The following is a 22,181-nucleotide window of genomic DNA, read 5'->3' as shown; positions in this document are numbered from 1 at the left end:
TGCCAAACAATCAACTAGACCTTTTGGGAATTTTGCGGTCGCATGTTCACCCAATAAGGATAAGTTATATACTAATTGTGTCACTTTTCCTCGAACGTAAATATGGGAAGATGTTTACTCTGAGAGACAGGCTCTGTGGTTGAAATGCCCAAAGCGAAGCACAATCAGATAGTGCAAAGTTCACAATGAAGTTCCAAGAACATAGAATTCATAACACAGAAAATAAAATATTGATTCATTATGTTCTAATTTCATGTCAAAAAGCAGCAACTGAACCAAGTTGCGCAATAAGTAGAAGATAACTTTACCTATTATTGTACTAGAAGTATCGCCCGAAATTCAAGAACCTACGGATTTTTTTGAGGCTTATTCTCTCGATTATCCTTGGCCTGCATTAATATGTGAGCGGCTAAATGTACTTGAGTATTTAGGGGAGACATCTCACCTAAGAGCATGGTTCGCAAAACGGTTCACAAAAGGTTCGCGTTTTGCCTTACAAAACTTTATTCACATTCAGCCTTACCTTAATATTTATTTCATTCAAGAATTGTATAAGAACTATTATAATCCCGAGATTGTTTTCGAAATATAATAATCACTTCTTCAACTCAGTAACTTCTTCTTCAACTTAGCAACCTCTTCTTTAACTTAATCATCTCTTTTCGAACTTTGTTTTTGAGGATTAGTGATTCCAAGAAAGTCACGTGCACCGACTCGTTGATACTCGCACCCTCTTTCACATTACAAATCCCACCCCATTTCACATTATGCCTGGTCAAACTTCCGAAATTGTTTCGGAGGACTCTAAAATTCCTCTGTAAGTTAAGAACTTATGAAATCATTCTTTTTTCTTTTATATGTTGGCCGACTGAGAAAATCATTTATTCTTCTTCGAGGCTCTTCTTAAAAGATGTCAAAATTTCACTTTTCGGGACTATTTAGATTTTTATACTGTTCCCAATCCGCCCCATTTATATTCTTAATTCAAATCTCTCTGTCAGTCTAGCTTATGCTTTATTCATTGTTTCTCTGTGCTTTTCTCGATTCAATCAGGGCTGTTTATTTACCTCTTTCCTTCAAAGATCTACTTCTCATATTTACCTTCTTATGTCGTCTCTTGTCCAAAGCTATCACTTGCGCTCAATACCATATATCTTGGATCATGATTCTACCTATCTCGATCCACTTAGAAGTTTACTAACAGCCGTCTCTTATATTCAGCCCAGGGAATACCTCATCTCTCCAATCATCCTCCTCTGCCAAGTCCGCGGAATCCCGAAGGATCGCGCCTTCTCGCATTCATTGCTACCTTCAAGATCCATATACCTCTGTCCCATACGCAATAATAGTCAACAATCCTCAAGGCAGTGTTCATAAACAACTCAACAGAGTAGCGGCCGCCGGATATAGAATGGGTACCATGCTGAAGGAGTTCGATGAAGCTTTTGATGGCAATACCGGTGGAGACAAAAATGATTCTAATGACCGGAGTAATGCTTGCTCTTAGTTTTATTGCTTGGATCATGCGTTGGAATAGGGATAGGTTGCGGAGGAGAGGCAGTTAAAAATTGAAGCTTGGGCTCGGACGGAGCGAGGAGGTAACCTGTTGATTTGATAAAAGCCTAGCGTTATTGTGTCAAAATTATGGATGCATTTTTATTGGCGTGTAGCGGGGTATAAGTTTAATTTGTTTGCTTTTGAGCGGAAAATGTCTTGTTAAGAAATGATACGAAGATTCCCCTTTAAAAACTCGCTTAATCTTTTGTGGAACGTCTACTCTTGAGATGTCTCCAGAATTGTGTACTCGCTCAGTATCATGTAGCAATTGTGAAATGTGATATTAATATCAAGATAAGCCGAAAAATCACAATAGCCAAGGTATCATCCTTATAAAATTGTGTATGTAAGCTGTGGCTGCAACTACAGGCATCAATATGGGAAGTGGGGCTGATCACATGAATGTTCTAGTGTTGAAGATATGTAAATGAATGAGATTGAAAGATACAGGCAAAGGATAACAGTTATGATGCTTATCGTCCTGCAGGGAATCGGAAACCCAATACTTTGGGCATGAACACACAAGCTAACTTCATATTTTTCTCCCAGTATCATTGAACTTGCTAGTTTCTATTGTGAGAATACAATACTATGTACTGTTAAAAATCGAAACGCTCGATCCCGCTTACGTCGGATTCAATTCTTGTATTTCTATCGGAGATAAATAGTTCTGTTGCAGTCGCTCAATTACGTTTTTGTCGGACTTGAGTTTTCCTATGTCTACTGCGCCAGTGTTTCGCCCGATCACCTTCAAGCTCAAAATTTGGAAAAGTTTTTTGTAGTGTAGTGACGGAATAGTTTGTGCTGGCGACGAAAAAAAAGGGGGCGGATCGAAATCCCAAGTTGTGGGATATGTAGTTTTTATTATATGTTTCTCAGGATTGAAACGAAGACAAGACAAGCATATGTGAACAGGAATTATCTTTGAATTTCTTCCAGTAATGGCGTATTTTGGCCCAAAAAAAAGCTTTCGTACCCAGATTTGAAGAGCAAAAACTTGGCTGAATGCAGCTTTATTCATCTTGCTGAATTCAAACCTATCTTACCCGTGCTAGAGATAGCGATGCCATTGATTCGGTGACCCGAAACCCGCTTTATAAACCGATCCCTACCGGCATTCGCCTCGCGGATATTGGCGCATGCATACATATCGCGGAAATGAACTGCATGTTTTCGCCCCTTCACACGGTCTCTTACATTGCATATGTCAAACCCGCATACGATAAATAAATACAACCAGAAGACAAAATACTGCATCAATTCCTACCCTACAGACCCCGACTTCCCTATTCCTCATACATCGATTAATCGGCATCATGTCACCGGGGCCAATACTGTTGCCGTTACAATGCCAAGGATAAATAAAAAGTTGCAAGGCTTCGATGAGACCTTTCAACAAAACAATGATAATGGAAATAGTGACAGGAGGATATTACTATGATACTGGGATATATTCTATGCAAGACAAAGCTGGATGTCTCATTGTATTGGAACTTGAGGAAGAGTGAAAGCAAAGTTGGATACACGAATTATGTAGTGGAATTTGTTGGACCGATTCAAAGATAAGTGTGCTTGACGAAAGCCAGCAGCAGCACCTTTCGGGTCTGTTGATTAGGTATAGATTTTTTTCTCAAGTATGATCAACATTTTACAGCCTCTCACAGACAAGTCTCACACATGCTTCCGTACTGAGTGAGATTCTATGGCGAGTAAGTATAAGAAGTTCTTGAATATAAATGATGCTAGATTAGCGATGGCTACTTGGAATTTACGTGAAGAGGTCAATCAAATAGACCTGAGACAGAATGCTATATGAATCAGTAGCTATGTACATGGTTTAAAGGACACATACTTCTCACAAAGGTCTTTATGCAAACAAGAACTGTTGCACAAATATAGTCAGTTGTCAAAAGATTATTGTTTCCAGTGCGGAACTCAATATTGGTGGTGAGCTTAGAGACAGAACAGCCAGGTTTCATCTGGGGCTGCGAGGAATATTGGCATAAAACACACATTTTCCTATGTGTAAAATTTCAATTAACTTATCGATAGCGAGAAAACTTTGGGCAATTTAAATTTCTAATGAAAGTGCTACCACTTAAATGATCCAATATGTATAATCAATAACTCTTTCAAATTTGTCTAAATGGTATTCACCGCTGGAAGCAAGTCTCGGAAGAAAATTTACCGACGAGATCTAATTCAAGTAATGAGATGATAAGATCGCCCAGCCTTGTTTGTGGAAACGTCCGTTCCATATTAGACATGGATCAATCGTCGGGTAGTAGGCTTGAATCCCGGTGTACGGACCCTCGCTTCTGCACTACTAGATTGAGCTATACATTAATCTCGTCTGTACTATGATTCACTGCTCCGGTTCAGGGGTCTGGAGTGCGTTAGCAGCTTGGTAGGAGCAGTCAATCAATGAAAATACTTTTGACATGATTTCCTGTGAGTCTCCGGTAAGGATTAAAGGAGATCTAGATCCTTTACAAACATGATCTCAAATGAATTCAAATAGCGATTTTGTATCCCAGAAAGTGAGAATATTCGTTGGATTAATTGTGGCATTAACTACGCAGCTGTATACCGTAGCTCATTGAGAACCCCTTAATTGTATAACTACTTATTTAGATACAGAACTTTGAGTAAATTGAGTACAGACCCTTCAATTCTAGCGAATATCTTGATTCTAATGGCCTACTTCTCAACTCCGTAGTGTAGGAACTAAAATCCCCATCGATTCATATTGGAGTGAAAATTAGGGCTAGCCTCTTAAGCTTTACTCCGCGTTCAATTGTTTTGCTTCAACCAGAATTTATTTGAAAGAAGCAGTCGGCACCAAGGCAGCTTTCAACCGATTTCATTGGATCTAAAACATGCAATGGGGGCTCGTGTTTAATTTTTCTCAGCAACAATATCTTCAACGGTCTGGATGCTCTTTTTTGGAGTGGGTACCTAGAGAAGCCGCATGTGGGGACTCAGCCTCAAGTGGTGTTTCGACACTGGATAATGAATGTGCACGCGGATATATTCTACTGCGGAGGGGGTTCGGAATGAGTTCGCTGAATTTGGTGACTAGGGTATGGTCTATCTGATGTATTGGATTAAAATATCAACTTCTCATTTGTAGAAAGAGTGTGAAGATGCCGGCTAAATAAACAGTATTTGCTTATGATTATAATCTGGTTCGTTCTTACTTACCACAGAAGAAGGAGCTAGCCTGACTGGGCACATAATGTGGAATTAGCTGGCTAAGAACAGCCAAGTGATTGTGAGACACAAAATTGAGTGCATCATCCAGGGTCCCGATCCAGGGTGCATTAGTCCAGGATGATCTGCTGGGGCCACCCACGAATAAACGGTGATGTCAGGGCTGCAAGGGGTATGACTGGTCTAATGGTAATTATGTTCACTACAACAAAATACATTTTTCTACCACCCCCCTTAGCGATTGTACACGAATAAGACACAGTCCGTCTAAAGTTTCCCGCCCAGTAGTGGGCGTTGACAAGTTTTTCGGCAGAGGCTACATTTACTACTCCTTTCTCATAACAATCCTTACAATCCAGATCCTTGTTAATTCAATTGGACAATAGCCCTGAGAAAATCCCCTTCTTTTTTTCGTTGCTTATCAATTCTGATATGACACACAACTGGGATCCAGAGCTACCCTTGTACTCCCCTCGATCGCTCCAGATATGGCTCTGAAAAGGGTCATGGAAGGAAAATGAAAATGATTAGAAGGAAAGATTATCTCAAAGTTCAGACCCTTTTCGCTGATAAAACGCTTTACATTATTGAGTTTACTGATCTTTTTCATAGTCATTGATATTTTTGATCATTTTGGTTGCTTATTAATGATCGAATTATTTTCGAATCAATCAGGGATTGGGGGGGGGTGGTTATCTCCTGGAGGCCTATACCTTGAAATTGAGGCCATGTGTTATACAATCCAAAGGATCTGCGTATGATGTAAAGGAAAGATTCAAAAGGAAGATTTAGTATTGCGTGACATTGAGATTGAATAACTCAGCCCATCTGGACAGACTACTCTCATCCAACCAAGGAGAAAATCGTAGAATGAATTACTAGCCTAAACAGTCACCGAAGTCACAGTCAAGAAGAAGTTTGCGTTTCTCGGTAACTTGTGGTGTACCGGCTTTGGTATCTAATAGCATGCTGTGAAACCCTGTTCTTTTCTGATCTATCGCCCTCGTAACCGAAGATCAAAAAGACTTGGGGAAATCATCCGGATAATGAATTAGAAGTCAATTGAAAAAGCCGATCAAACAAGGATGCAGATGTATGGACTGTAAATACATTGTGGATTTTCTGGCGTATTGTGAGTGGGTATGGGATTTATTGCTCACCACGCCAAGCCCATTCGGTACAGTAGTCTTCTTCGGTGGTTGCTTGATAGGTATTCAATGTAGACGCAAGGTGGTCTGTTATGATGAGCGATCCGAACGGTAGAATGTGGTAGGATGGTGGGGGCATATTACGCCTGCCTCGTCAACGTGTGGCTGCATGTGAATATTTTCCCTTTTATGAGTTTTGATTCGCATAGGACGATCTTCACGGGGAAGAAAAAAGAAAATGTGTATTATTTTGGTGTGTGTGCACGGCTCTCAATTCCAACCGGCTTTTTTTTCCCCCGTGGAGATCGTTCTAACCTTTTTCTAGTGCTTTATTGCTACCCTGACCATGATTTCGCTTTCACGATTACATGTTTGCAACACTAGCACCATTCTCTTCGGAGTTACCCTATAGAGTAATATTACAGATACAAAGTGTAGAAATGATGCTTAAACAAGCTGCTGGAATCGAGTATTTCAATTGTATTAATCACTTGAAATCACAAATCAACCACAAATGTAATGATAGAAGCTGAAAACATGTATCGATACTTTGTCTCCTATGAGAATTTTCAAATCAATTATTGAGCTGTGAAGTCTTTCAGAAGATATCCCATTCCAACAATTTATTTTACCAACATAAAGATTCGCCTCTGCCATCGAAAGTATTCCTTAGTAATATTCAATTGCTATCCCCTGAGGTGCCAGAAAGTCCGATATGTCGATTGGCTCCTGGGTTTACTAAGCGTGGCTGGTGTCGTAGTATGGTCAAATGATGTTTGAGAAGATTGGATTACCGAGCATGGAATAGCTCACCCCCGAGCGTGCATGAGCTCATGCACAGCTCATATGGGCAGATCCGGGTATGGCACAAAGAGGTTATATGCAGAAGGATTTATTCAGGTCAGAGAAAGATCTTCCTACTCAAATCATTATATAAACCCTCTCTGCATTACTGTGCGATGGTTTCCAGTTAACCATTCACTTCTCAATCACAGTCACCTGCCACGACATCCACCTTCCGAGAGTCCGAAACTTATATATAACCATCTCCAGCACGGAAGAAACACTCGCATAAATAATCGACATCATGTCTAGTCAAACATCCAATACTGGAGTACAAGGCTCTGTCTTCTTTGAGTGTGTTTATACTCCCTCTATCTTATTCTTCAGCACGCTTTCGTTGAACTTGTCCCTTCTCCCATATAATCCACTTGATGTGACTATCCTTTTTACACTCCGTCTCCTATATTCAGCCCGGTGCTTTAACCATTCACTTTTCCATGCTCTGCCATTTTGCGCTCTTGTATAGACATATTTCCCTCGCTTTGGTTCTCCACTTTGGTTCCATCTTTTTCTTACAATCTTCCATCCTTGGTCTTCTCTCATCGGTCTCACTACCTACCCACTTCTGTCCCTTGATTTTTTACTTCTGCTTGTTCGAATATCCTCTACATTCTAATAATTCTTCCAGCTTCACCAACTTCGTCATCAGTCAGCCCATCCAATCATTTTATCCTCCCTTCCAACCCTCATGGGTAACATCCCACCACCGATCCATATCTTTTGCCCTTTTACATCTCTGTCCAATGATTGCTTTACACATTCATCTCCAAATATCTCCTACACACATTCTCCTCTACCTTTCCACACATTCGTCAGCATGCACTAACATATTTTCCATCCATATAGTCCAAACTCCCCTGCGTCTTCGGCTCCCACAACTCAAACATCCCCAGCCGAACAGTCCTCTCTCTCAACCGACCGCATCCAAGCCTATAGCAACAACCCTCACCACTCTACCACCTACGCATCGCCCACTCAGGCGCACAGTGGTAATGAGGCAATCGTCACCCAATACTACATTACCGCCACGAGAAACAACATCCAGAACTTCGACGCTGCCTTCTACAGAAACGATGGTGGGCACTAGCTCTCGTACTAGTACCAGCACTTGCTATGCAGTTCGATCTATATACAGATGGATTATGTGCACGAGGTCGACAAAAGAGATGGGATATCGGGGCTTCGCGATTGGAGTTCGGAAACGGTAACGGAGACGGTAACGGAAAGGAAGTGGAATGCTAATGGAATAGAGTGAAGGGCAGAAACGATATAACGATATAATGACACGATAGAAAAAAAAAGGGTGTGGTGTGGTTGATTTGTTAGAAAGATATGAGAGACTTACCAGACAGTTGTTCAAAATTAGAAGTTTAATTGAACAACAGACGTGACCCCGTACTGACCAATGACGTGATGTGAACGCAAGCCCCTTGCAGCTTTAGGCGCCGTGCCTAGTTCGGCCCACATGAAACCGTCAGGCGGTATAACCCGAGTACCGGGTTATCCTTCGCACTATTCCATCGCACAGACATCTGCCCCACCGCGGGTTTACCATAATCAAACAAGTGAGATCTAATCAACAATCAACAAATGTAAACATCAAGAGCTAATACCATATCAAATTAAGGTACTCCTCCTAGAGATACAAAATAACCAAATCTCATACATAACTAATTCATAAAGCTAATTAAGGAAAAAAACAGTCGTTGATCCGTCGTATATTTTCCTCATACATTGCTTCTCATATCCTTATCTTATCTTAACCCTAGTTTCTCCTAAGAAAAGAACTTCAATCCAAAATCAAGATCTAAAAAAAAACTTGGAAGAACAAAAAAAGAATCGCATCTAATCCTCCCCATTCACCCACATTATCGAGATTCCCCTTCGCCAACAACACTAGCGTACACGCTTAAATTGCAGAAGTACTTCCTCTCAACGAATGAAAAGAAAATTCTAAGCCCCAATTGTTCTCAACGTCCCCATTCTTGGCGCCAACTGCGGGGTCATTTCTCTACTGCTCAACTTCGTCTTGGTGATAACCACGTCGTCAACTAATACCATACCGTCGCTCTCTCCTCTACACTCGGTGTAAATCTGTACCTTGGCATCTGTCTTTCCAACCAAGTTCTTCTTGGGTTTGTAGACGAGTGTGTTCTTCTTCCATTTACCCTTCTTGAGAGGGGTGGGAACGGAACAATAAGTGTCTTTGTTAACACAGATTTGGAGCCAGCAGTCACGGGACTTGGCGGCTTGACCCCAGGCTGTGACTGTGAGGGACTTGGTGGTGGGGCAAATGGTTGTGGTTTGTTGGATAAGGGACAAGAAGTCTTGAGTCATGGTTATTTGACTAGGGGATGGGTGTTAGTTTGGGGTTTCTTGGAAGGGATGAATGAAGATAAGAAAGAGGAAGGAAATACTTACAGGTAAGAGTTACCAGTGTGAGCAACGGCAGGGTTGTTGATAACAACATTACTCTTGGCATTGGCAATACCATCACTTCTTGGTGCCCATGGAGATAAAGATCCGGATTCAAATCCACCATTTGTGATAGTTGCTGCTGGACAAGTGGAAGTGGTGCTCGAACTCGAACTTGAGGAAGTACGGGTGGAGAATGAAGATGGGGCAGCAGAGGAGGTTGGTAGGGTTGAGGAAGATTCAGCCGAGGAGAATAATGTACTGCTGGGAAGCTCAGAGGTGGTGGATGAGCTTTGGATTTCGGTGGTGGATGCAGTTGAAGTGGTGGGTAGTACAGTACTTGGGATGGTGCTAGATTCTGTACTAATGATCGAGGAGGATTCAGAGGTAACAGAAACAGCTGAAGTAGTAGGAATCACAGTACTTGGAATGGTGCTAGACTCTGAGCTGAGGACCAAAGAAGATTCGATGGTAGAGGCAGCTGAAGTAGTGGGTAGCACGGTACTTAGGATGGTGCTAGATTCTGAGCTGACGACCAAGGAAGATTCGGAGGTCGTGGAAGCCAAGGTGGTGGTTGGTTGAGCACTGTTGGAAACAGTGCTAGATTCTGGAAGTACGGAAGACGCAACTGATGATTGTTCAGTCGTGCTTGATGCAGAATCAGTAGCTTGGCTAGTGGATGGTCCAACAATGCTGGAAGGAAGTGCTGACGAGCTAATAATCTCACTGGATAAGATTGAAGATCCTACACTACTGGAAGGTACAGCACTGGTGAAAACTGGCTCAGATGTGGATATGGCACTAGATGAGACCGATAGCTCAATAGTGGTCGGCACACCACTGGAAGAGGCCGAAGATTGAATAGAACTGAGCTCAACAGAAGAGGATGCAGAAGTGGTTGGGATAGCACTGGAAGGAGCAGCTGAAGTCGTTGGCTCAATAGTACTTTGACTCGATAGAACTATCGAAGAAACGGCAGAAGAACTGATTGGAATGGCCGAGGAAGTTTCAACAAATGTAGAAGTGCTAGCGGCTCCACTTGATGAGGCTACACCGGTTGATGATGCTATAATCGAAGACGCGATATTTGAAGATAGCACGCTTGAGGATCCGGCATTTGAAGTTGTTACTGGAATTTCCGAGGAGAGAAGGATACTAGTGCTCAGTATTGCAGATTGAGATGCCACGGAAGAAGATTGTAAAATGCTGGATGAAATTTCAGAAGAGCTTCCGCTAGCAGATGACGAGGCGGAAGCAGATTGAGTTACCAAGGATGAAGATTGCAAAACACTGGACGAAACTTCAGAAAAGCTTGTGCTAGCAGATACCGAGGCTGAAGCCGAAGCCGAAGCAGATTGGCTTGGGACGATGGATGAGACAATGCTAGATACATCGGAGGAAGGAACGGCAGAGGATTGACTCGAGACAATCGAAGAAGAAACAGCCGAAGAAGTGAGACTAGCCGATGCAGACTGAGGAACTGTGCTAGAAGCAGCAGAAGAGATGATACTTCGGGAAGATTGAACCAATGAGGAGGTAGCAGAAGATGAGCTGATAGCAGAAGATGACACAGCGGCAGGGATAAGCTGGTAAGCGACAATTGAAGGTGGACCATTACGTCTTGCGAATCTTCTAGCTGGTGAATTTCCTCCACAAGATTGCGATGGATCACCTGGACATGGGAAGTTGCAAATACCTTCTGGTTGACCGAGATTGAATCCATTTGAGCAATAACAATGACCTGGTTCTATTCCCATGTATGTGAATGGACCACCATTGTTCGCAGTGGAACAGAACAATGCACAGCTAGCTGGTGTATCAGTGACAGTCGGAGAACTATTGTTGTTAACAGGCATGGGAGGTGGAGTCAATGGGAAACCATCGAAGGTGGAGTCTAAGAAACATCCTATCTCCTCGTATACACCAGCAGCAGTAACGATGGATGGAACTTGAGTTGGTCCAGTAATCGTTGTTCCGGTAGTGGTAGCACTGGAGCTAGCTGCAGGGGTTGAGGATACAATGGCACTCGAGCTAATTGCAGCCGACGAGGAAGCAGCACTGCTAGATACAGCAACGGTGGAGGTTGGAACAAATGAACTGATTGGATTACTAGGTGTTAAAGTAGACTCAGAGCTCAAAACGGAAGTTATTGGAAGCGAACTCAAAGTTACCGTTGGCTGTGCGCTAGACTCTAACGAAGATACGGATTCTGGGATCGTGGAGCTTATAGCAATGTAAGATGAGACCGAGGAAGTGCCACTTTCGAAAGCAGAGCTAGTGGCCGAAGATAAGAATGAAGATCCTTCGGATACAGCCGAGCTAGCCGACGCCGATGCTGATTCGGACAAGGTTGAACTTGAGACGACGGGGACGCTTGAGCTAGATTCTAGTCCAATCGATGAGCTAGCAACTCCGGAAGAGAAACTGGAAACAATGCTAGATTCTATGGCAGAAGTGGAAATGACTGGAGGGGTAGAAGTTGCAGATGCCTGAGCAGATTCGGACGTGACCAAGGTATTCGAAGTAATTACCGATTCGGAAGAAGTTAAGCTACTGGAAGCAGATGCCGAGTACGTGGCAGATGCAGAATCAACAGAACTTCCAGAATTTGAGGCTGATTGAGATACAGCCGAAGATGATACCAACGGAATCGAAGAACTGGCAACTCCAGACGAGAGACTTGATGCAACGGTTTCGACAGCTGAGCTTTGCGAAGCGATAGCCGAGCTGGAAATTACTTGCATGGAAGAGCTGGCTGCTACAGATGAAGAGGATTCAATCGTTGGGACCAAGGTAGAAAGTGAAGCAGTGCTACCTGGGAACGAAGATGTCTCAAGAACGCTAGAGCTTGCAACGGTCGATCCGGTTGATATTGCGGTTGACGATTGGACCGGTATATCGGAAGTAGCCACAATTGAAGATAGGACAATTGATGAAGTCGCTACAATTTCAGATGAGATAGGGGTACTTGAGCTAATCACGGCTGACGAGCTGAATAACCCAGATGAGCTACTAATGACAGGAATTGACGTGCTAGCAGCTGCCGAGGTCGATCCTGGGGCAGTAGAAAGAACATTACTGCTGGAAGGAATAGCAACGGAAGACAAAGTACTGCTAACAGAAATGTATACTGAAGATGATTGCGATTCCGAAATACTGAAAGTGGGGAGCACCGAAGAAGGAAGTATCGATGAGAGACTTGATACAACTGCGGAGCTTGGAAGAGTTGGAAGCACACTTCCCTGTGACGATACAGGACCAATTGATGAAGAGGGGCTTCCTGAACTGCCGGGAATCGAAGTAGATTCTGGAAGATTACTACCGGAAGAAGTTGTCTCTGAGGCACTGCTAGTCGCAGCAGGATTGGAAGTCAATTGGCTAGAGACGATTGGTACGGTAGTGGTTATCGATTCAGGTCCCGCACTTGATGAAGGGAAAGCCGAAGATGTTGGAACAGTAGAAGATGGCGCAGCTGAGCAAGCACTTGGATAAACAGTGACTGTCACTGGAGCCGGACAATTTGCCTGACGGGGTGCGAGATCCAAGTGTTGGGGATGACGACCCTCTAATTTGATGCTTGCACTTGCAACACCAAAGGTGGCAGCAAAGAATAAGGAATCTCTTAACGAATGTGGTGCCATGATTGCTTTGAGCAAAACGATTGATGCTTAAAGGATGGCGTTGACGAACCTCCAGAACGATGGAGGGTTTAAATACAAAAAGAAGGACGATGAATGATGAGAATGAAGGACAAGTAAGAAATGGAGTAAGGTAGAGATTATTGAAATACTAAATAATTGAACGCTCAGGCAAATTCTTGAAGCCACCAAGGGGTGGAAAACCCCCCATATGTCTCTTGAAAATGATACGAGCAAATGAAGTTGATTCAGACCAGCTTGGAAAAAATATGGCTGAGAACTGTCAACCATGAAAAGAATGCGCAAACGAAAATAGCGTGATGCGGACTTTTGAGGAAAGAACACAGGACTTGATAGTAAGACATACAGCACAGTATATAGGCAGGTCTCAAAAGAACGATTTGAGCAGAAGATTTGTTTTTCTCCATCACGCCACCAATAAAATGATTCATGGAACATCCGAATGTATGTAAGGGCAGGAAGATAAGATTTCTTTGCCCGCAACACAACTTTCGGCCCATCATTGCCATGACATGCGCCAAGAAGATATCCTAGGATCAAACTATGTATGCAGATTGTGGCATCCAATATAATAATAGACATTCTCAGGATGAACAGATGAAGAGGTGAACAGATGAAGGAACTCGCACAACTATCGAGTATCCGTTTCCTCCAAGCATCAGTGGAAGTATCAGTGGAAAAAGACCTCAAGACATCTGGATGTTCAATTCTATGGTAAAAAATGAATCAAGCAATCAATTCACAAAATTTCCCAGAATACACTTGAACAAACGACCAACTTAATTCATAACAATCATCAATGATCAATGATCGGAGCTGATTATCATCCGGCCGAAGATCTCGTGACCGCGTGTTTGACAGTTGAGATCGCGTCTAATTTTACACGTGAGTGCGACAAAAATCCATCTCACCTGCATGAGATAATTTCTTTTGTTATCATCAAGGTTTCAAGGAGATAAGAAAGACAACCAACGTGTTGGTTTGTGTTGGTTTCTTTTCCTGCTCACTAGGTATCTGAATTCGCCATCTTCTATGATTCTTCATTCATTCAATTCAATTCGATTTGGTCCAAAAGTCTTATCATGTACAGCATCTTCTTTCAACCACTCTTTTGTCCAATTTGTTCAACAATTTGAACGAGTGAAGAAGCACCAGATTATCTACGAATCGTCCTGTTGTCGTCCTTCGTCCTTCTGTATAAGGCCTTAACTCATGCACATAATCATCCTTCGACTTCGAATTTGTTATCTGATACATCACATTCTGTTGCCGATCTTTCGACTTGTCAAATCCGGTGGAAATTAAAGATCTATATTGCGCCACAATGGCTGACCTTGATATCAAATTTCTATTACAACAGAAGAAGGCTGAGAAACTCAAAGCTCTAGAAGCAGCCAGACCTACGGTACCGCAAGCTTGGGATGCAAAATATATCAAAACCAAGAAAGGCCATGATGGCGAATATGAATCAGACACCAATCTTGATTCGGATGCTGAGCTCCCCGCCAATGCAGTCTCGCCTCAAGAACCATTTGGATTCGATACTGAATCACAAAGTCGATCTTTGACCAATCAAAAACCTTTGAGAAAGGACAAGCTTTCACAATCATCTACTATACTCATATCAATTGACTCCGACAAGCGACGATTCTTTCGCCCCCTAGCAGATGCTATCACATCATCTAGTGGCAACCAGCTTGGTGAGATAGTTTTGCGTTTGTGCGTTGAGTACCCCGATGCTAGGGCAGTGGTTGAATCTTTGCTTGCGGCTACTAGTGATGAAAGTACTATCGACAATCCACGTCCATTACTCCGCAGAAGCTCAAACTCGAAAATCGAGCAATCCCCACAAAACATTACACCCATCAAGAAAGCCTTGGAGAATCCGTTGTTGCCAATTGTGTTGAATGGTGAAAAAGACGAACAAGCGCCAATCATCGCCAAGTCCGCCAGAGATGATCTAAAATCACCACCAGCCGTACTTGCTGTTGTGGAGCCTAGTAGAAAACTTCCATCACTACTTCAAACCTCTACCTCTTTAGATAGATCAGTCGTCAGCGAAAAGCGTAAGCGGGAGGAGCCTGCAGATGCGCAGTCACAGAAGAAAGCAAAACCATATGTAAGTAGTTCCTTGAATGAAAGGCAGCTGTATATACTAACAGAGATAGTATGTCATTCCTAAGCATCCAAAGAAGAATGTACCATTGAGCGAAAACAAAGATGCGATTCAACCATTAAAGTTGCTGTCGTCAAACTCTCCACGCACCTCCGAACACTCCAAACCCAAAAGTATCCATTCTTTGCAACCTGTTTCCAATTCCGGCGACAAAAATAATGTTGGAGGAGAACCATCTGATAAACATACTTGTTCAGTTTGTTATCAAAACTTTGGTTTGAATAGCCATTTGGAGCGACATATGAGATGTGTACATAAAACAGAAGGAGAGCCATTCGGATGTTCGATTTGCACCAAAAAGTACGCTCGTCGGGACTATCTTTATCGCCATCTGACCACTTTCCATACAACTGGTTTGAGGTGCAATGCTTGCGGACTCTCATATGGAGATGAAGACATTTTAAATACCCACATGAGATTTGAACATGACGTACAGGCGGTCGAAAATAAAAAGATCAAGGAATCCCCAAAGGCACTAGATTCTGCTAAGAAGCAGGTACGTTTCCAAGAAGATTCGATGAAATTGCGGAAGTCCTGAGTCTGCGATAAGACACTGGACAATCATTTGATTCGAATCATCTATACAAGACCATTTTATTTGGGCTTTATGTTTACATCCACTACACACCAATAACATGAATTACTGTGGTGGGCGAACCCGGTGGACTGAATGTCGCATAGGTTCGTCCACATTAATCTGTTTTACAGATCTCAGTAGAGTCAATCAAAATTCAGAAGCGCAGTGCGCGATCCCAGAAAAAGCCGCCTGCATCTACGGCGGCTCTCACTAAGTTAAACAATAGTCTGTTCATTCTTTCCTTTTTCGATTGCGTTCCATCATCATGATCAACTACTACTGCGCACTAATTCTGTTGTACGCGGCTCCGATAATTAATCATGTTCGATGTGTCAGACTGCAGATATAGGCTCGAGATGTGCAGGGTTTGTGATGTGCGGCTGCGGCTGCGGTCACCAAAAACTGCCAATAATAAGCACAATGGAGGATTAATTGGGAAGGTATGTGGTAAGCGTATGCGGTGTGTGTTGCAACCGCGCTTGATAGTGTAACAGCTGCTTATTATCGAAATTGCGGTAACCAAAGAATGAGAAGTTAACTATACATAACATTGAGGGTGTGCATACGAATCTCTCATTACTCATGAATGGTGATTTGTGAATGATGTTTTGTCTTCTTTTCTGACATGGACTGATTGGATTAGTACAGGAACTTAATGGTGTGGCCGATTTGAATTTCAATCTGTGATGATACTTTTGAATGAATGCTGGCGGTAAAAATTTCCCTTTTTGTCATTGCGGTCGGTGTATCTCACATTAGTTACTCCTCATACTTGATAAATGTATGTGTATGTGAATTGCTGTTGTCAGATCAATAGAATAAGACAACGAGGCATGAGAATCTCACTTAAACAGGTATCTGGCGTTGTATTTCTTTCTTACCTTTCTTCTCTGTTTCCCCGTATAAGTTTATACTTCCTCTTTCTTAATTACCACTTAGTATCTATATCTTCAATTCTCTTTCTTCTTCTTTGCATTTCTCCCTAAGCTCTTCTCTACCGACCTTCTTCTTCACTCTATCATTATTTCTCCTTTCGACTTTCCTCTACCTGCCTCCAATTATTCTTTTTGCTTTTTTCTTGCCCGGCCACACATTATCTTCCTGCCAAATTTGGTGTCTCATAGCACATGAAAACAGATTTGGTTTTGATCATCAATACAACACCCGCACTTTGTCTCCCCTTTCCTACCTAGGAATCAAAAGATATCAAGCCCTCTCAAACATGCCAGGAAGTATATATTCAGAATGTTGGTCCACGATAGCTGTGGATGGTAATGTGGCAGAGTATATACTTCTTCTTTTCCTTCCTTCCTTCCAAGAATCTAACACCTTTCCTTTTTCCTGTTATACAATTCATCACCTATTCACCCAGAAAAGAAACTAGGCTGAGATATAAGATTTAGTAAAGATCAGAAAGGCTTGCCTAAAAGCATACAAAAAGAAGAGATGATGAGCGAACAGAGGTTGAGGGGATTTTCTTCTGAAAGTGGAAGAGAGGCACCCTGGAGTTCGGTTAATAGGAGGGGTTTTGGTAATTATGAGGGGGATGGGGAGGGAGGGACGAGTTGATAAATTGGGTGGTGTGAGGATAAAGGGTAATGGGCTTGTTTTTCGTGGAGGAGAGTCGATTGGAAATACTTTTGCTTCTGGTTTTGTTTCTTGACGGGAGAGGTGGAAAATTGTATAGCTATCAAAATAGAGAGAGGAAAAGAGAGATGTGTTCTGCTATGTGAATTTCTTGTTTTGATTTAGTTCCCTTCTGATAATCCTGTTTTCTCTTATTCATGTTCTGCATTCGTCTTCTTGTTTGCTCTCTATGATTATATCTTGTTTCTTTTTTCTCCAATGGGCTCGATGTATCGTTTCATGAGATAGTTTTGTTTGGGAAAGAATCCACACTGCAGGTAGTTGTCAGTCATTAAAAAGTAGATTTTTTCCGATTTGTATCAGCATTAGTGTATCAATTTACTTTCTTATACGTTTCCCATCTGGATTAACTCTTTTTCTCATCTGATGTTTTCTTTTATATTTGTTTTTCTAATTCTCTCTTCTCCTTTCATTCATGCATATCGCCCTTCCGTCGGGCTAGACGCATGTTGCCATCGTCAGAGGTAAGTAAGCTGAGTGTGTAGATGTGAGAGGTTAATCGACATTTAGAATGAGATTTTAGGGTATGAAGTATGGTGTGCGACGTGCGAAGTGCTTTATTTGTAATCTTTCTAAGAGAGACATGGAGGCGAGGTTCGAACGGGGATGTCTGAATTGTGATTGGGGTTGAGGTTTAAAGTAGTGGCGTATTTTTGGCGGGAGGGAGTCAATTCCCGAGATCACTGGTATCGAGGGGTAGGTTTCTAACATGCAGAATATAGGATGTATTAATGCGGCAGGAGATGGTTATATAGGGAGAATCTTCCCATCGAGTAGAAGCTGCGAATTTGGCGGATATTGGATGTTGCAAGATATCTGAATATCTGGATTGCCGTATAAATGAGGCTATCGATGCAGCGATAATCATCGGATTCAGTCAGTTTGATGCATGCGAGGATGAAATCGACGATAGGAAATTAGTTGTAACATAAAAAAGATGTGAGATATTTGTATCGCTTTTAGAATGAGGGGATACTCACGTGACAGGCGAAGAAGTTCGGACACTTGAGAAAATGCTAAGATATTGCAGTTCTGAATAAGTTAGGTAATATTGAAATCTGGAAAGATTTTCGATTCCCAGATCTGAATTGCGGTAGCAGGGGGCGTTGACTGTTATGTCCGATTAGGATATGGAAGAGCGATTTGAGTTTCAGGTATATTCGTTTGGTGGATGATGATTTGGGAATCAGGGTTCCGTTCCATCACATGCCACCATGACTTTATTCCTTTTAGAATCTAAGAATTAGTTGCAACTTTGAGCTCTATACTCACACAAGGCGACCATGATTATTTCTGGTAAAACAAAGAACTTTTTATTAAATCGAAGTGACGTGAGTGTAGTATATCTCACGCCTTCAACAGATACTAAATATCAAACATTACACAGGCAAAAGCCAATAGACTCCCAGAATATAGCCCCTTATATTCATACATAAAGACACAAAGTCTAGAAAGTAGCCTTCGCAAGATTGTCTGTGAAAACAGCCGGAATGAATGGAACATTCGCAGCACCGAAATCGGTGTTCTCAAGAGCAGTTTGAGCAGCAGTTGGTAAAGACTCCCAAGCAATCATAGGTTGTTTTCCACCAACAGTACTAGTAAGACCCATTGAGTGATCGACGGGCCAGATACTTTCGTACTTGATAAGAGGGCTGGTACCAGAAAGGGAATAGCCATCCGTGGAACAATCCCAGCCTCCGTGGGCGGAAGGACAAACGGCTAAGATGTTGTCGGCAGTTGTGGCGGTGGCGCTGGAGAGCCAGACAATTACACCTTCCCAATCGTGACGGTGACCAATACCGGTTGAGGGCTCGTCCTTTGGCATGTACCTAAGATTTTGTTAGGTTGGATCTATAAGGAGAAGTTTAGAGAGAACTTACCAGGAGTACATGATGGCGTAGTTTGATCCGCTTTGTCCTCCTCGAACATATACTTGACCGGTACTGCTGCTGCAACCACCATTGCTACTGCCAGTTGGTGACAAACCACCACTAAAATATGTTAGAGACTCAATAGCAATCGTGTGGAAGAGAAAGATATAAGGACATACCCTGTGTTACCCGATGCATCGACGGCAGGGAATGGTACGCATCCATTTACGACTTTAAGGAATGGTTTATATGCCTCATAAACTGTTCCTACGGTCCCACTGGGAACAGTTTCGGCAAATCCTACAACGGCATCGGAATCGATAACGGCCCGAGACTCAAGTTGTGATGGTGTAGGGATGGCAATGACTGTAGATGCCAAGACCGAAAGGGAAAGCTGTAATGATTTTGAGAAGGCAACCATGATGAAGTTTGTCTGGATTTTCCTTGTAACTAAGAGGAGAGAGCGATTAATAGATGTGTGTATGAAGTGCTTGTACAGCCAACAGAGAAGGACATGTAGGATCTTTATAACTACATATCTGAGCTTACATATCTATCCGTTGGACTGATTTGGTGAGACCAATTAATATGACGGACCCAACTGCCCACTATTCAAAGTTCATGACTCTGCGAATTCCATATTCATGACAATCACCCGTTTGGGCATATCTCCAATCGGAAAAACTTCTCTGGGCACGTTGCCATTGGTCGTTTAAGATTGGCATTGGTCACTCGTGATAAGTAATCCCATAAATTACCTACTACATTCTACAAGAGGAAACGCAGGACCGAGAAGAAACGTGGTGGTTCTTCAAGTTGTAGAAGTACCGTGTGGATAATATATTCCGGAGACAATAGATTGCAAGCGGGTCCTAAAAAAGCTTGAGTGTAATAGGAAGGAGAAGCGAAGGTGATATATCGGCTTGGACAATCATCACCCTTGATTTTGCCGGATAAGGACACACTCCCGGTGGCTGGTGTGAAGGGTGGGGTAATGGGGGTTCTCTTCTGTGCATGGAATTGAAAAAGCTTATATCTGATTTAGCCAGTTGGTGGATTGCATCTTTCCACGGTGTAGTGAGTACCGACAAGGTTGCGTATCGCTTGCCCCTTGCAGTAGGTCACACCCTCATTCTCAAACGAAATGATTGGGGGATGAAGTCGTTCCTTTCGAAAGTCAATCTTGTAGGAACGGATATGCAAGAAGCGGTATACCGGCTGTTTATGGAGTAAAGTGACAAGTTTAAGCTTGACACCGATTAAAGTCTAATTAGAGGGTCATGCTTGGTGTCGGTGGTCTGAGGTGTGTTTGCGTGCATGTGAAGTGACTTGCAAAAGTGGAGTGTCACGCACGGAATTAGTTTCTGTATCACGTGATAGTATACTCTCTCCACTTCACTTCAACCCAATTCATCACAACTATCTCTCGTATTACATTTCCAGGTCGATTGCCATCCTTCTCCCATTATCACTTGCTGAATCAATATGATCAAACTGATGTCAATGACACTTTAGCCTTTCAAATTACAGCATTACATCCAATCCATGCGGCTACAGGATCTGTTCTGATACATTAATTTACTACAAAACTTTCTTTCGTGATTCGGCGTTCTCGGATGTCAAATTAAAGTTGCCCAATTTAATAAATACACTGAAAAACTCATCTGAGTGGGCTGGTAGATGGATATCTGAAATTTGTAGACGTCAGACGCGATTAGCGCGATTTTACTGCCCTGAGTAGTCCCGAGTGTCTCCATCCCGTCTTAGGTTCTTTCGTCATACGAATACTTCAGTGATTGCTGCTCGATCAGATTAATTTTGGCGCCTCAAATAGCTCAGCAGCCCAAAATTAAGGGTTGATCAAGGTAAGAGCTCGAAATGTCGTCACCTGCAGACACAATGATGGTCATAACATTCGATAGTCTGAGCTGCAGTCTGGGTTGAGATATTTCGATATATTCAAGCTTCTGAATGTTTTGAATCATATCCAACACTCCAAATACTTCCGAGGTCCGGAATCGCGTTGAAAGTCCTTCGCATTGGTATTTCAAACTACAAACGTTTAGTCTTTGATAGTTCCAGCGATGATCTTCTTGCTCTGGCGGTCTAATTGATTGTCATAGTCCTGCCTAATGGCGAAGATTCTGCAGATAATAATGGACCCCGTCAAAAAACTTCCGAGGAAGTGGTACGATGATTTTGCAGTTATCCCGACGGACTGGTGTTGGGTTTGCTTCCGCCCGAGAAATTGGAATGCGAAGAGGACAATTTGCGGAAACAATTCAAATCACGGACTTATTTGGAATCTCGTAAAAGAAAATTAGACCGAGATTGATGGATGCTCTTCGACCCATATCAAAGAGCAAACATATAATAACATGCTATTGACGACAATCAAGTATGCTAAAGCTTGAAAAATACAATGATCAAGGTGTCACCATCTATTTCCGATTATTTTAATCACCTATAACAAGGCACACTGATTTGAGATTTCGAGAAGTCCCGAGACTTCAAGTTTCTTGTGAGTGGTTCCAGAATTATCTCGATTTTTAGAAAAGGAAATAGGGGGCTGTCAACTTTTCTTTGGTATATCTTCAACGTCTCAAACTGCCCGATAGCTAAAAGCCACATTCCGCGACTAGCCATTGAAACATATCACTTTCTTGGTGCTTTCCCATCAATTGACTGTTGCGCATAAACTTTTTCGAAGAGTCTGCTCCAAAGGAGAAACTCTGTTGAAATCAGAACTTGGCTCTGGCAGGCATTCACGAAGATTCTATCTTCACCGTGTTCAACACAGATCCTATAGCCTGGACTCAGCTCTCTCCCCCTTTCTTGGTCATTCTCTTCTCAAAGATCAAGAAACTTTTGGATATCCCTATATATTCATTGATCCAAGATGTGAGTACTGTCGAAAACCACAACCCATGTCATTTCCACCTGGTAGTAGCAGATTTACAAGAGCATTAGACGTGATTAATACCGGTTTCTAGCTCCACCAAGTCAACTAGCGCATAAAAAGCCAATTTTGTATATAAGCAGAAGCCCTACTGAAACTTAAGTCCAATGCAGCCA

The 22,181-nt window shown here is 42.4% G+C and overlaps 3 protein-coding genes across 3 annotated transcripts; 1 reads left to right on the top strand and 2 right to left on the bottom strand.

The window, feature by feature from the left end:
• Window positions 1-8,468: 8,468 nt before the first annotated feature.
• BCIN_02g07790 (hypothetical protein) lies at window positions 8,469-13,588 on the bottom strand. The gene is made up of 2 exons (XM_024691541.1): window positions 9,183-13,588; window positions 8,469-9,108 (listed from the first exon to the last, which is right to left on the bottom strand). The coding sequence occupies exons 1-2, from the start codon at window positions 12,815-12,817 to the stop codon at window positions 8,715-8,717; spliced, it is 4,029 nt and encodes a 1,342-aa protein (XP_024547312.1). The 5' UTR covers window positions 12,818-13,588; the 3' UTR covers window positions 8,469-8,714.
• Window positions 13,589-13,767: 179 nt separating this feature from the next.
• BCIN_02g07780 (hypothetical protein) lies at window positions 13,768-16,138 on the top strand. The gene is made up of 2 exons (XM_024691540.1): window positions 13,768-14,954; window positions 15,004-16,138. The coding sequence occupies exons 1-2, from the start codon at window positions 14,160-14,162 to the stop codon at window positions 15,547-15,549; spliced, it is 1,341 nt and encodes a 446-aa protein (XP_024547311.1). The 5' UTR covers window positions 13,768-14,159; the 3' UTR covers window positions 15,550-16,138.
• Window positions 16,139-18,529: 2,391 nt separating this feature from the next.
• Bcnep2 lies at window positions 18,530-19,796 on the bottom strand. The gene is made up of 3 exons (XM_001550999.2): window positions 19,286-19,796; window positions 19,116-19,226; window positions 18,530-19,064 (listed from the first exon to the last, which is right to left on the bottom strand). The coding sequence occupies exons 1-3, from the start codon at window positions 19,525-19,527 to the stop codon at window positions 18,683-18,685; spliced, it is 735 nt and encodes a 244-aa protein (XP_001551049.1). The 5' UTR covers window positions 19,528-19,796; the 3' UTR covers window positions 18,530-18,682.
• Between the last annotated feature and the right edge of the window lie 2,385 nt (window positions 19,797-22,181).

Source organism: Botrytis cinerea, chromosome 2 (assembly GCF_000143535.2).
Source record: "Botrytis cinerea B05.10 chromosome 2, complete sequence".
Lineage (NCBI taxonomy): Eukaryota > Fungi > Ascomycota > Leotiomycetes > Helotiales > Sclerotiniaceae > Botrytis > Botrytis cinerea.
This window is presented reverse-complemented; position numbering and strand designations above follow the sequence as displayed.